Here is a 12,320-nt window from a genome sequence, read left to right as displayed (position 1 = left end):
AGACTGATATCCTGATATGTCTCTACACTTTCTCTGATACCATCTTCAGTCCCCTGGGCTCGGAGTGCAGAGGAGTGGGGATGGCATCATGGAAGGCGTAGAGATACGTAAAGTAATTTGTGTAGCTCAAAGGAACAGTGGGGGTCAGGATAATGACTGCAGGATCTGGGGTTGATGCTGAGGGCACGATGAGGAGCAGCAAGTGTTGATACGGTTTTAATTCTCACGTGAAAGGACTTCTGTTTCATTACTGATTATCTCCTCCAGCATTAATAGCTATCTGTCATGCTATTGCCCCTCTCTTCCAGGCTAATGAGACATCACCACTTTCTCTTTATTTTCCTCTTTCCAAGACTACATTGAACCTCACTGAGAAGATCTTATTACTTTCCTAAATGCAAATTATGATAAATCATTCAATTTTTTTTATATCCTGTGTAACTGTCCTCAGACAGTACGTTCTCTCTGTGAATCGTACTGCACCTTAGTTTTCATTCTCTCCTCGTTTTCTGCCCCTCAGGAAGAGCACATGTTACAGCTTGGGGCTCTGGTTTACTATCTGAAACCGGAAACTCTTAGCAGTGTTTGGTTCAGCTGATTAGAAGATGGGAGGAATGGCTCCAGATTCAAACAAAGATCGGCATAGTTTTAAAGAATTCAGAATACAAAAACATGAGCTGAACCACAGTCTGATTGAGTTTACGATTTATGTAAGAGGCTGGAAGAGAGATTGTGCCTGAGAGCTTCTCTGTATCTCGTTTCCCCTGCTCTTGCTTATCGTGATGTTTACTCACTGACATTGTGTGTTCTTTCCAAGCGAGAATATCCAGGGTTCAGTTGGATCTACTTCAAGGTGAATCCGATAATCACGTTTTCTTTCATAGCCAAAAAAAAAACAGTCTGATATGGATTTTTGTGAAGTGGGTGTATATGACTGTGTGATTTGTTTTATACTCTTTGTTTCCCTCTTGTTTACCCTCCATTATTAATCAGCTGGCATGAGTTCTTGCCTGTTAACACTGTCTGGTTTTCTAGGGAAACCTGCCCCCGGACTACCGCATCAGCCTCATTGACATTGGTCTGGTCATTGAATACCTCATGGGCGGGGCGTATCGATGTAACTACACAAGAAAGAGATTCAGAACGCTATACCACAACCTCTTTGGACCCAAGAGGGTGAGTGAATGATTCTCACCTGCATTAGCGTCCCACAATTTAATGCACTTGAACATGTAACGTCTGGAAATTTTTAATGCTACTAATCAAATATATATAATAAACATATATATATGTAAATATATCAATATCAGCAAAATGAGCCTTGTGATCAGATTAGCCCTGATAAGGCCAAGATGAATAATCTAGTAAATTTTTTTGTTTTAATAAAATGTTAATTAGGTATTGTGTATTCAAGGGCAAACTTCACCTGCTGATGCAAGTAATAAATTTGCATGTACATATAAATGTTATTAGTTGAGACCATAGCAAGTGCTGGAGCTAGCTTGACAGAACTGACTTAGAAGACACTGTATTGTGTGTTGTTTCTGCACTGCATTTGGATTCAGATTTTTCCTTTGTTGATAAGAGAAAGTTTAGAAAAATTGGGAAAATGTTTGACTGAAATGGCAGGACAGAAATCTTTTTTCCTGTCAATAAATGGAAATCAGCTGACTGCTATTTTGATTGGCTAATCTAGGAGCCCTGAGCAGTTTGTCTTCAAGGCTCAGCTTCTAGCTACTAGGATGGAATCTCCGTGTCTGACAGCCCAAACAAACACCCGCCACAAAAACACACGACTGATTTCATGCAAATCACAGTCTCCTACAGTCAGTGTGGTGTTCATCAGCAGAGGTCAAACATAAGAGTTGTCCTCCTGTTATTCTTCATTTCCACATCAGGTAGAGACCACACACACTATTATTAGCTTAATGCGGCAAATCATCCATCTATAGCAGGGGGGTCTTCATCATGTGCCATCATAACGCCAATGGTATACAGTACATAGTTAAGTAAACACTACAGAAACCCATCTCACTGATTAGCGTACCTTCAGTCAAAGTGGAAAAACTGATGATTGAAATCATGTGCTATAGTGTTTCCTGGTTGTGTACTACAAACCACACATATTGCACATTATATGGTCTATGTTCTTGTCCTGTTTTTGTAATTCTCTCATTCTCCATCTCAGAAATACTAATTTTTTTTCACTTAACTGTAGTGATGTGTATCCATCTAGATTGTTATGGTGTGAGTTGCTAAGTTTTGAAGATATCTGCTGTAGGGATGTTTGCTTTCTCTCCAGTATAATGGAACTAGGTGGCACTTGACCTGTGGTGTTGAAAAACTCAAAGGCAATTTGGAAAGTGTACATCTACTCATGAACAAGAGGCTCGAGTCGATGCGTGGTAGCATGATTGGCGTTATTGTGTGATATAAAGTTCCTACATGAGACTGCTCATAACAAGGTCTGTGGATTGTCTTGAGTTATGAAAAGAGACATTACTGTTAACTTTTACTACTGCATTTTTTTTTATTTGGGCACTTTGAGGGCTGGATGCAAAGGGCCATCCAGTTCCATTATATTCTAGAGAAGGCAGACATCTCTATGGTCTATGTTTCCAAAACTTGCATCTAAATAATCTAAATGAATAAATAGCACTACAGGAAAGAGAAAAAATACGTACTTATGATTTTGAGATTAACTGTTCCTTTAGCACCGCCACAGGTGTGATGGAAATAGACATACACACAGCCGTGTCTGAAGCACCATATTTCTGCTTGATTGTGTACCTTTGTGTTTATACTGTGTGTGTGTGTGTGTGTGTGTGTGTGTGTGTGTGTGAGAGAGAGAGAGAGAGAGAGAGAGAGTTTGAGTCCTCATATGCCTGTTTATCTCATTGTATGTCTGCCATGGCAGCAACAAAGCAGCTGAAAAGACGCAGATAAAGCTAAAGCAAAGAAACAGGGCAGAGACGAAGCAAAGAGGCAAAATGAGAGAGGAAGAGAGAGAGCGACCGAGTGTCAGTCAGATCCAATTTTACTGTGATATTCACGATGCAATAAGCGAGGGATCACATTTTCACGTGTGCGCACACACACGCACACACACAAACACATGTTAACTAAGAACAAAGCCTCGAAATAGATGCAGATATCAAAATCCCCACAGGAGACCTGAGCTATTTTTACCAACTCAGATGATGGCTCATGAATGCATAATTCATACATGCCCTGCTTTAATACAGATACACAGTACTGTACCAAACGCACAAATACTCTGTTTTAATACATGCAAACACCCAACCGCAAAAGATTGTTGCTGCATGTGTAGTATACTGTCAATCACACCAGCACAAAATGCTACCCGTCATTGTAGTTGACGTTTAATGCATTAAACTGAAAGTGAATGACTTAACACATTAAAGGATATTTCTGGTTGCATGTGAGTGAGTCTGTCTGCCTGTCAGTCCACGCTGTGCTGTGCTTATAGAGTATATTACTCTATAAAATACATCCGACAAGGTCTTGTTCTGTTTGTTTATGTTTTTGTTGCTTTTCTAGCCCAAAGCCCTGAAACTGCTGGGGATGGAGGTGAGTGTTGATCTCATCGAGGTTGTTATTCAGTCATTCCTTCACTGTTCCCCTCTCTTGTCTAAAGCACTTCTCTCTCACACACGTGTTGAGTGTATAGTAAGACCACAGAATCTCTTCAGCAAAAAAGTCCTTAAAAGTGAGCCGCGTGCCTCACAGTTTTTCAGAAGAATTTGGAGGCATATTTAATTCCTTTTGCTGGCAATCTGTATACGCTTTTGAGCCAGTTGCAGGCTTGGTGTCAAATACAGTTATTAATACATTTCACACTAACTTGTATATTATGAGTTATTTTCAGTTTACAGATTTATGAAATGAAAAAAACATGTCTACATAATTGACTTCGAACAGTAACTCGTGTACATGTCAGAGCAGTCCAGTTAAATTTAACAGAATAGGTCATAACAGATGGGATTACATGATACATGCTTTGTGTACTCACATACATCCATGCTGTACACATTATAAAGCTTTTATCACAGCATGTGTCCACAGTTTTCTCTGAGGTATTTATATCTAACGTGCATGACTGTCCATTCCTTTGTGAGTCTGCCTGTTTGAAATCCGTCTTCCTCTCGGTGTGTGTCCTCCCTTTGTTTGTGCCTGTTTAAGTCTTTATGTCTTGCTCTCTTTTTGTCCAGTTTATCTTTCAGTATGTAACCTGGCAACCTGGCCATGAAGCACATAAATTTACTGATTTTAAAAGATAAAAATTTACAATGCTGAAATCATGTCTAAATCTCAATAAAATCACAAACCTATTCTTACTCAATATAAATGACATGTCAGTGCTTAGTATTGCTGAGTGATTTACTGCCATGCCAGTATCAATATCTTTTTACATCCAGGTAATCTGTCACAAAGCAAGCAGCAATTCTGCAACCACCGAATGCCATTTCTCGCATCTCTGTCATTGATCAGCTGTCATTAATGCTCAATTCTTAAAATGAGAAATTATTGGAAATCAATGCCACTCTGCTGCCATGCCATTTAAACATTAACTGGCAGTGTCAGTCTCTCCAGAGACAGTGAGGACTTCACCTGTTCTGGAGTTATTTCTTCACTCAAAATTAAAGGACAAGCATTAAAAGAGAGAAAAAAGTGAAATCCTCTCAGAGGATTTTATTGAAACATGTATGAGATCAAGCCTCTTCTGTGTGTTTTGTGTGTAGCACTTTGTCCTTCCACCCGTGTCCTCCAAAGTCTGATTTTGCCTCTGCATTCAGCTAACTTTCATTATATGGAGGGTGAGCACTTTTAGAAAATACATTATGAAAATCTTCGCTCTGCAGCATGACCCCTCCAAACACAGTCAGTCCTTCACAGATAAAGTGATGGGTATGATTCAGATTCTTTAGTTTCACTTTTATTTTCTATTTAAATGTTTTGATTTCGTATATTCGTAAACCTGAAGATTATAACGTGGTACTGTTGTGCTGTTTTTATGGTAATAAATGTCACCCATTAAACAAGTGACAGCAAGATTGATTGATTGATTGATTGACTGATTGGTTGATTGATTTTGGTGTATTACAAATATAAGTCAACACAACAAAGGAAAGAAATCACTTAAATGCACCCATAAATGCACTCACAATTTCTAACTGATGACATGTAGTACAGTCAAGTGCTTTTACACAAGCAAAAAAACCAAAAAAATGAGCAAACCATAATAATAATAATAACAATAATAACAATATGTCTATATATATAGCTGTCTCTGTCTTTCCACCCCACTCACTTGTTATGGATCCCAACCAGGATGACATGCCCATCCGCAGAGGCCGCCAGAAGACGACACGTAAACGAGAGGAGGAGGTGGACATCGATTTGGACGACCCCGAAATCAACCACTTCCCATTCCCCTTCCATGAGCTTATGGTGTGGGCTGTGCTTATGAAACGTCAGAAGATGGCGCTGTTCTTCTGGCAGCATGGCGAGGAAGCCATGGCCAAGGCCTTGGTAGCATGTAAGCTTTGTAAGGCCATGGCACACGAAGCCTCCGAGAACGACATGGTGGATGACATCTCCCAGGAACTGAACCACAACTCCAGGTGGGTTACAAGAATTATGTACACACACACAAACACACACACACACTTTAAACATGATATTTCAATATAGCATGATTCTGCAATCCAGTGCGAGACTTATGTTGTAGAAATGCTTCTGCACTAAATGATTAATGCAAAATTGAGTGGCGAGTCTAGACAGGAACGTCTGCGTCCACAGCACATATGGGCGGATACACACACAAACCGTAGTCTGAAACTGACCTGTTTCAGGCTACTCGAGGCTCCCACGGGATGAAAGCGACATAGATAAGGAAATCTAATAATGTGCATCATCGTTAGTTAAGCATAAGCATTTGGGATGAAGGTAATCACCAAGAGATGGAAATGCTGGCGATGGAAACGACTGTTAATTAGGGGGAAATTTTTCAGATACTACAAATGCAACACAGCCACGCCAATCCCACGTCCCCACACGCACACTTACACATGGCTTCAAAGAACAGCCTTAGAGCTGGCATATTATGTGTTCACTCTCCACAGAGAGTTTGGCCGGCTTCCTTCGAAGACTCATTTAACTATATAACATTTTTATATCTTCATGTAATCTTTTATGTAATCTATGGTTGCTGTGTTTGTTAGTGCTTGTGTGTGTGTGCCAGCCCCTATAGAAACAAAAACTTATTCATCTGAAAGTGCTGTGCATCTATGACATTGTGAGCCCTTGTTTTATAAATCATCCAAACTGCAGCAGTATTGGAGCCTTGTTATACACATTCAGCTACACAGAACAGATTGCTTTTAAGTGTAGTGTGCAATATTGTGCCATAATTTGTTAGCATATGTGTGTGTGTGTGTGTGGGGGGGGCAGGAGGCTGAAATTAGACTGAAACTTGATCCCAGAGTATTGATTTATGCTTTTATTGTCTTTTATTGTTTTCATAGTATGGCTTCACTTCTCAAAGGAATATTTCATATTAGTGGTGCTGTTCTCTAATCATAACTTTGAAATTGGAAAACAGCATTTCCTGTTCAGCATGCAGTATACATACATGATAAACTGGAACATTTCTCCTTGAAAAAAAAATACAGACATAATTACCAGTGAGAATTTTGTCTCCCTTTGCTGTATGTGTGTGTTCATCTAATAAAGAAATTAGATATGCTGGTCATGTAAGGCCTTGACCATCCGTGTGAGCTACGTTCATGTGCGAAGTGTTTGTATGCAAATTTAATCTCCTTCAGAAACTGATTAGATGGTCGTTGATTCCTTGACCAATTTAATTAGATTTTTACATGTTTGGACAAAGCATATTACTGTGTCTTTTCATGTCTCTGTCTGCCTGTATACGCCCTGCATACAATTTCCCAGAGAGTTTGGCCAGCTGGCAGTGGAACTCCTAGACCAGTCCTATAAACAGGACGAGCAGATGGCCATGAAGCTGCTGACGTACGAGCTGAAGAACTGGAGCAACGCCACCTGCCTGCAGCTGGCGGTAGCAGCCAAGCACAGAGACTTCATCGCTCACACCTGCAGTCAGATGCTGCTGACCGACATGTGGATGGGACGCCTGCGTATGCGCAAGAACTCAGGCCTGAAGGTAGTAGAAGCGGGACAGATGTTTGGGATAACCTGTGAGTCAAGAAAAACGTACTTACATTACAAAATGTGCACTTCATTGTGACTCCAGCCTTTGGGTGAATCCCGTCAGACTGCCTGAGCTAAGCTGGGCAGGGAAAGTAGTTGGAAACGGGCTCACCTCTCTGAGAAACTACCATCGACGTGGTCCAAATCACTCCTGTGGCTGCGCTAAGTGGAGAGTGGTTACATATATACATGACAGCTGCCAGATGTGATACAGAGATGTGAAGCAGAGAGAATTGTTGATAGCCTTTCCATTGAAAATGTAATTTTAAAAATCACAAGTTTGTTTGGATGTGATGAAATATAAGAAGCTTATTCACTTAAAAACAATGTTGTCATTGCTTGCTTTGCACATCAGTTTATTTTAGTTTACTTTCACTTCAAGTTACCCATCGACCATACGGTGTGTGTCTGTGTTTGTCGAATACATTTGACCCTCACTGTACAGTCGCAGAAGTTTATATCCAAAGTTCTAGTCATGAGGAATTAACAAGCTAAAGCTGGGAGCGTTTAAGTCTGGATAGTTAAACCTGTGGTTTGGCCGTGGTGACCTGGTCCTAATAATGTGGAGAGCAGTGGACTGTGAAAAACAAACAGGTCACTACTGACAGTTAAAGTACTTTATATTATAGTTTGTGGGAGCCCAGAACTCGTCTGGCCTGCCTCCTGATGCAGCAGAGTCGGTCTGTGTACAGTTATATCATATAACTAGAGTTGAGACAAATCTAATCGCGAGGTGGCCCTCGTGGTCCAGCTTCATTAGTATAAACTCACAAAGCCAGAGGAAACAGAAAACCTGACCTTAATTACTTAGAAACCTTAAAATGGTGCCCCACATATTTTATATCGAGACTTATGCGGTGAACATCCTTCTGAGTCAAGGGGAGAGGCTTCATTTAAGACCGGTGGTCGAGGTTTGAGCAGTTCTTGCTCATGTGGGTTTTCCAGACGTCTGGTGGTAAGGTGATAGGAGGCAGCTGCTCAGATCAGAGAGGTTAGAGTTATTTATAATGAAGTGTTGCCCTGGGAGTTGCTGAAAGGATGGCTGGGTTCACACTCGTTCAGACACGGAGTGAGACAGGATGATGGGTCTGGCCGGCTGGATTCTCAGAAAGCAGCAGACTGCAAGTGCTTTAAGTATGGTATGGCCTTTGCAGGAGGGAGGGAGGGAGAGAGAGAGAGAGAGAGAGGGCATTGCTAAAGCAAGCTCATTGAAGCAGAAAGACAGAAAAGAAACCACAAGTGGAACAAACAAGATTCGCTGCCGCCAGGAGTTCATGATATACAGCAAATAACACTGTCAAGATGTTGTCAAAATAATATGCGTGCACATTTTTGAGTTGCTACAGTTGTGAGGGCATTCAGCTTCCGCCCTTCAACACTCACATCAGTATATGGTTTCTGGAGGCTGCAAGCGGACTATGAATTGCAAAGATTAGTACATTGATTTCTCCACACATCAATAAGTCTGGCAAACTATTGACGTCTTGGCTTTCGACCCCTTGACATGAGAAGCTGAGACATCACTTTCTGCGCTGTCCTTATAATTGGATTTCTCAGTGGCCGCCACCTCCATTCTGTCACCCTGAAACTATTCTTTCATGTATTCACTCATTTTGTCAAGTCATCAGACTCCACCGACAGTTTTGTTATTAAATTATAACATGAATTGTCTACATTTTCGTGCCAGAAACTGATCAGAAATTAATGCAAAGTAAAGTTAAATTGATTACATTTCAGCTCACTTTTGATCCAGCAGTCAGTGCGATTAAAAAAGGTTCCACTCTTCAATTAGTTAAAGACAGATGTTTCCTGGGATAAGAAGCTTACACTGCTCTCCATCTTCTCTTTCCTTTGTTCCTTGCCTGCCCACTGTAGTAACAGCTTCACTCTTGCTCTTCCTGTTTAACTGGTTTGTATCTGAAATGTTTGCAGTACGCCTGCCTGCTTTACCAGCTGCAGGTGTTCCATCCTAAAGCAGCACTCTGTGCTTTCTGTCTGGACTAACGCTTTTGTAATTGACTGCCTCAGTGAGAACCCTCACCTTGGTGGCTGTAAATACCAAGTCTTTGTCATTCAGCCACGTGCAGGCGTGATGGTGAGGTGTTCGAGTGGGTTTCACCTGTGCATGTCGCAGCTCGATCGTGAAGCTTCTTTTGTTCCTGATCCTCTGTGTACTAGTTTCCAAAACACTGCTTGTGAAACTATCCATCTTTATCACATCTGTCACTTCTGCTTCTTTTCCCTAACATTCCTCCTCCACCTCCGTATCCCCTTCCTGTCTTCATCATCACCCAGGTAATCTTAGGCCTGCTTCTGCCACCGTCCATCCTGAGCCTGGAGTTCAAGAACAAGGATGAGATGTCCTACATGCCCCAGGATCAGGAGGCCTACCTGCAGGAGAAGGAGGAGGAGGAGCCTGAGAAACCGGTCAAGGAGAAGGAGGAGGAAGACATGGAGTTCACAGTAAGATCTTACTGTGAGACGCAGTACAACTCCGTGGTGAGAGAACCCACCTCAGCCCCGCATCTCAGAACTTATACACATATTCAAACTTTAGACAATATAGACACACTTTGTTGAGATTGTAAACCTGATCAGTGAACACATAGGCCAGATTCTGTGTCCTTTGTAAATATCTTTTGTGGACCAGATTGACACAGCGTTGTGTCTGTCCGCAGTGAGATGTCGATATGAACACACATACGCACACACACTTACTTGTTCCTCTATTCTGGCCAACTGGGTCCTTCCAGGCAAATCGGCCTTTCCTGTTTCTCGTCGTCTCAGCAAACACATGGTCTTGGAGTTGTAGCGTCTCAGTCTGTCGCCGCTTGTGGGTTCCCTCGTGTATGTTTCTTCTTCCATCTATCTCCCTCTCTGTTTCTCTCTGCTTCTCCTTTGGTCCTTCTTGTTCTCTGCACAGCTCTCTCTCTCTTTTTCTCTGGTTCTTTTATTTCTTTAGTTTCTTTTACCTTCCGCTTCCTCCCTTTCTCGAGCTCTTCCTCTCTTTTTCTCTCTGTCTCTCCGAGCTCAGTTCTGATTGAGGTACAGTACTGTATGCTGGCCGATTGCTGCCCCTCACTCTCTCCCATCATGATGGTGGCTTGCTGCAGCATACCACTCAGCATGTCGGCTGCTGAGCATGGGAGGCCCAGGCTTTTGCATTATATAACCGTGTCCGCCTGCTGCTGCAGAGCTTAAATCATGCAGAGTCTGTGCACCTTCTCCCGGCTCACAGTGGAAGAGTTGGTCCATCTGCATAGACATGGATGTACAGCAGGATTAGGACTCGTTCCATTTCAGTCCAGTCAGTCCTGGAGATCATACCAAGACCCAGTTTGTGTGTTGAAATTGCAACTTTATTTCCAAAGACAGTTTTAATACACAGGCTGAATCTAAGGTTGTCCCATTAAGTGACTGAACTGAAGTTGAACGTTTTTCAGCACCACTGTACATACTCTCCATCTGCATTGAGCACAGTCAGCAAGTCAGCACAAAGATTCACAGAACGGGCCATTCTGCACTTGCTGTCCTTGAAGCAGTGAGGTTGTTAAACAAAGAACCGTGCTGCCAAAGGATACATTTGCCATGAGTCCTTCCTATTGTCCTGGCTTCTGCGTGCACAAATGCACCCTCAGATACTTATGAATCACACAAAGATTCATACAGATAAACACAGACTGCTACACCACAGAGGGAGATTGTATTGTCCTTTCCTCAGATGCTTTAGATAAACCACACTGTGATCAATGTTACAGCTTGTGTGTTAGCTTGTCTCCACTTGCTGATTGAATAATGTGCATGTTCGGTACACTTAAGGCATGGTGTGCTTTACACACTGGCATCTGAATCTGTTCACCCCAAAGGCCCTGTCTGTGTGCGCCTTGGATGAAACTTTGGCTGTATACGTTTCACATATTTGAAAAAAAAAACAAAAACAAAACATAACTCTTCATTCCTTAATGGTAGTGATTCCTTCTATGATTTTTAGTGATGAATTGTTCACTATTGTACCTATTCAGTGGCATGGGAGCTTAAGCCAACTACTCTTTTTCAAATATTTGGACAGATCAAACATTTTATCTTTGCCCAGGCCTGCTGCCCGACAAAGACAGAGTGCAGTAACTACAGAAGAATGAGAAGACGTTTTCAGACTGGTTGTCAAACCATAAAACAGATGGAAAAATTGGGATTATTTCCATTTATGCCTTTTCAGATTTATTATTTTAGCATAGTACATGCAAAATGCACTGGAAAATCAATAACTAAACTTTAGCTCAGGCAAGTTACTAGCTACTTTGCAAAAATTACACATTTCTATGGCATAATTTTTATATTGTAAAGCAAATGACATTTCAAAGACCACACCTAGCTTACTTGGAGCCTCTTATTGAGTGTCCACAAAGATGACTTATTTGGAAAGAGAGTTTAGGGTTTTAAGAAGATTTAAGAAACTGAAATTTGTTGTTTATTGGCAACTCCCAGAGAGGTGTTATTTATTACTCAGCTACCCCTAACCTGCAAAAAAAAAAAAACAAACAAAAAAAACACCAGGATAAAGTCAAGCTGTTGCAATATACACCTATTGTTTTAAAGAAGAATTTGTAATTTTTTAAAGGTTGTCAGAGCATAAGACAAATTATATTTTGGTATTTTTAAATTCAGATACTGTGATAGTCATAACATTGCCTGGCATAGCTGTCAGTACTGAAAAAATAATGCTCAAATCAAAAATTAAATGAATGTTGGTTACTGCATTTTAGCTTTGTGAGGCAGTATGCTTGTTGAAATGCAATACAGTTCCTTGACTGAACTCCCTCAAAGGTCTGGTGTTGCTTTGACATTAAGCCCATGACCCATAAAAAAGTGGGCTCCGAACCCTCTCTCATGGATAAAGAAATGTGTCACAGATTGAAATGAGATATCTATGTCTTTTCTTCTTCCTTTTCTTTTTTCTGTCTTCTCCCTGTCATTGTCTTGTCTCTCTTCTGCCTCTTAATTGTTGTCTGAGACACAATCCATGAGTGTCCCTGTCTGCGTCATACTGTGTTACCAGCCTCCACCAAACA

At 41.2% G+C, this 12,320-nt stretch overlaps 1 protein-coding gene across 6 annotated transcripts in view; it reads left to right on the top strand.

Moving 5' to 3' along the window:
• Positions 1-12,320, top strand: part of trpm3 (transient receptor potential cation channel, subfamily M, member 3) — a 130,275-nt gene that overhangs the window by 104,014 nt on the left and 13,941 nt on the right. For 3 of the 6 annotated variants that reach the window (XM_046387109.1, XM_046387105.1, XM_046387110.1), the window contains exons 14-19: positions 818-853; positions 1,036-1,176; positions 3,562-3,591; positions 5,353-5,645; positions 6,976-7,204; positions 9,547-9,750. In XM_046387109.1, the coding sequence (XP_046243065.1) occupies positions 818-853; positions 1,036-1,176; positions 3,562-3,591; positions 5,353-5,645; positions 6,976-7,204; positions 9,547-9,750 (933 nt within the window). The remainder of the gene's footprint in view (positions 1-817; positions 854-1,035; positions 1,177-3,561; positions 3,592-5,352; positions 5,646-6,975; positions 7,205-9,546; positions 9,751-12,320) is intronic. The other 3 variants (XM_046387107.1, XM_046387106.1, XM_046387108.1) reach the window with 3 other exon arrangements.

The sequence above is a fragment of the Scatophagus argus genome, chromosome 4, assembly GCF_020382885.2.
Source record: "Scatophagus argus isolate fScaArg1 chromosome 4, fScaArg1.pri, whole genome shotgun sequence".
Lineage (NCBI taxonomy): Eukaryota > Metazoa > Chordata > Actinopteri > Scatophagidae > Scatophagus > Scatophagus argus.
The sequence above is the reverse complement of the archived record's forward strand: the minus strand, read 5'-3'. Positions and strand labels throughout refer to the sequence as shown.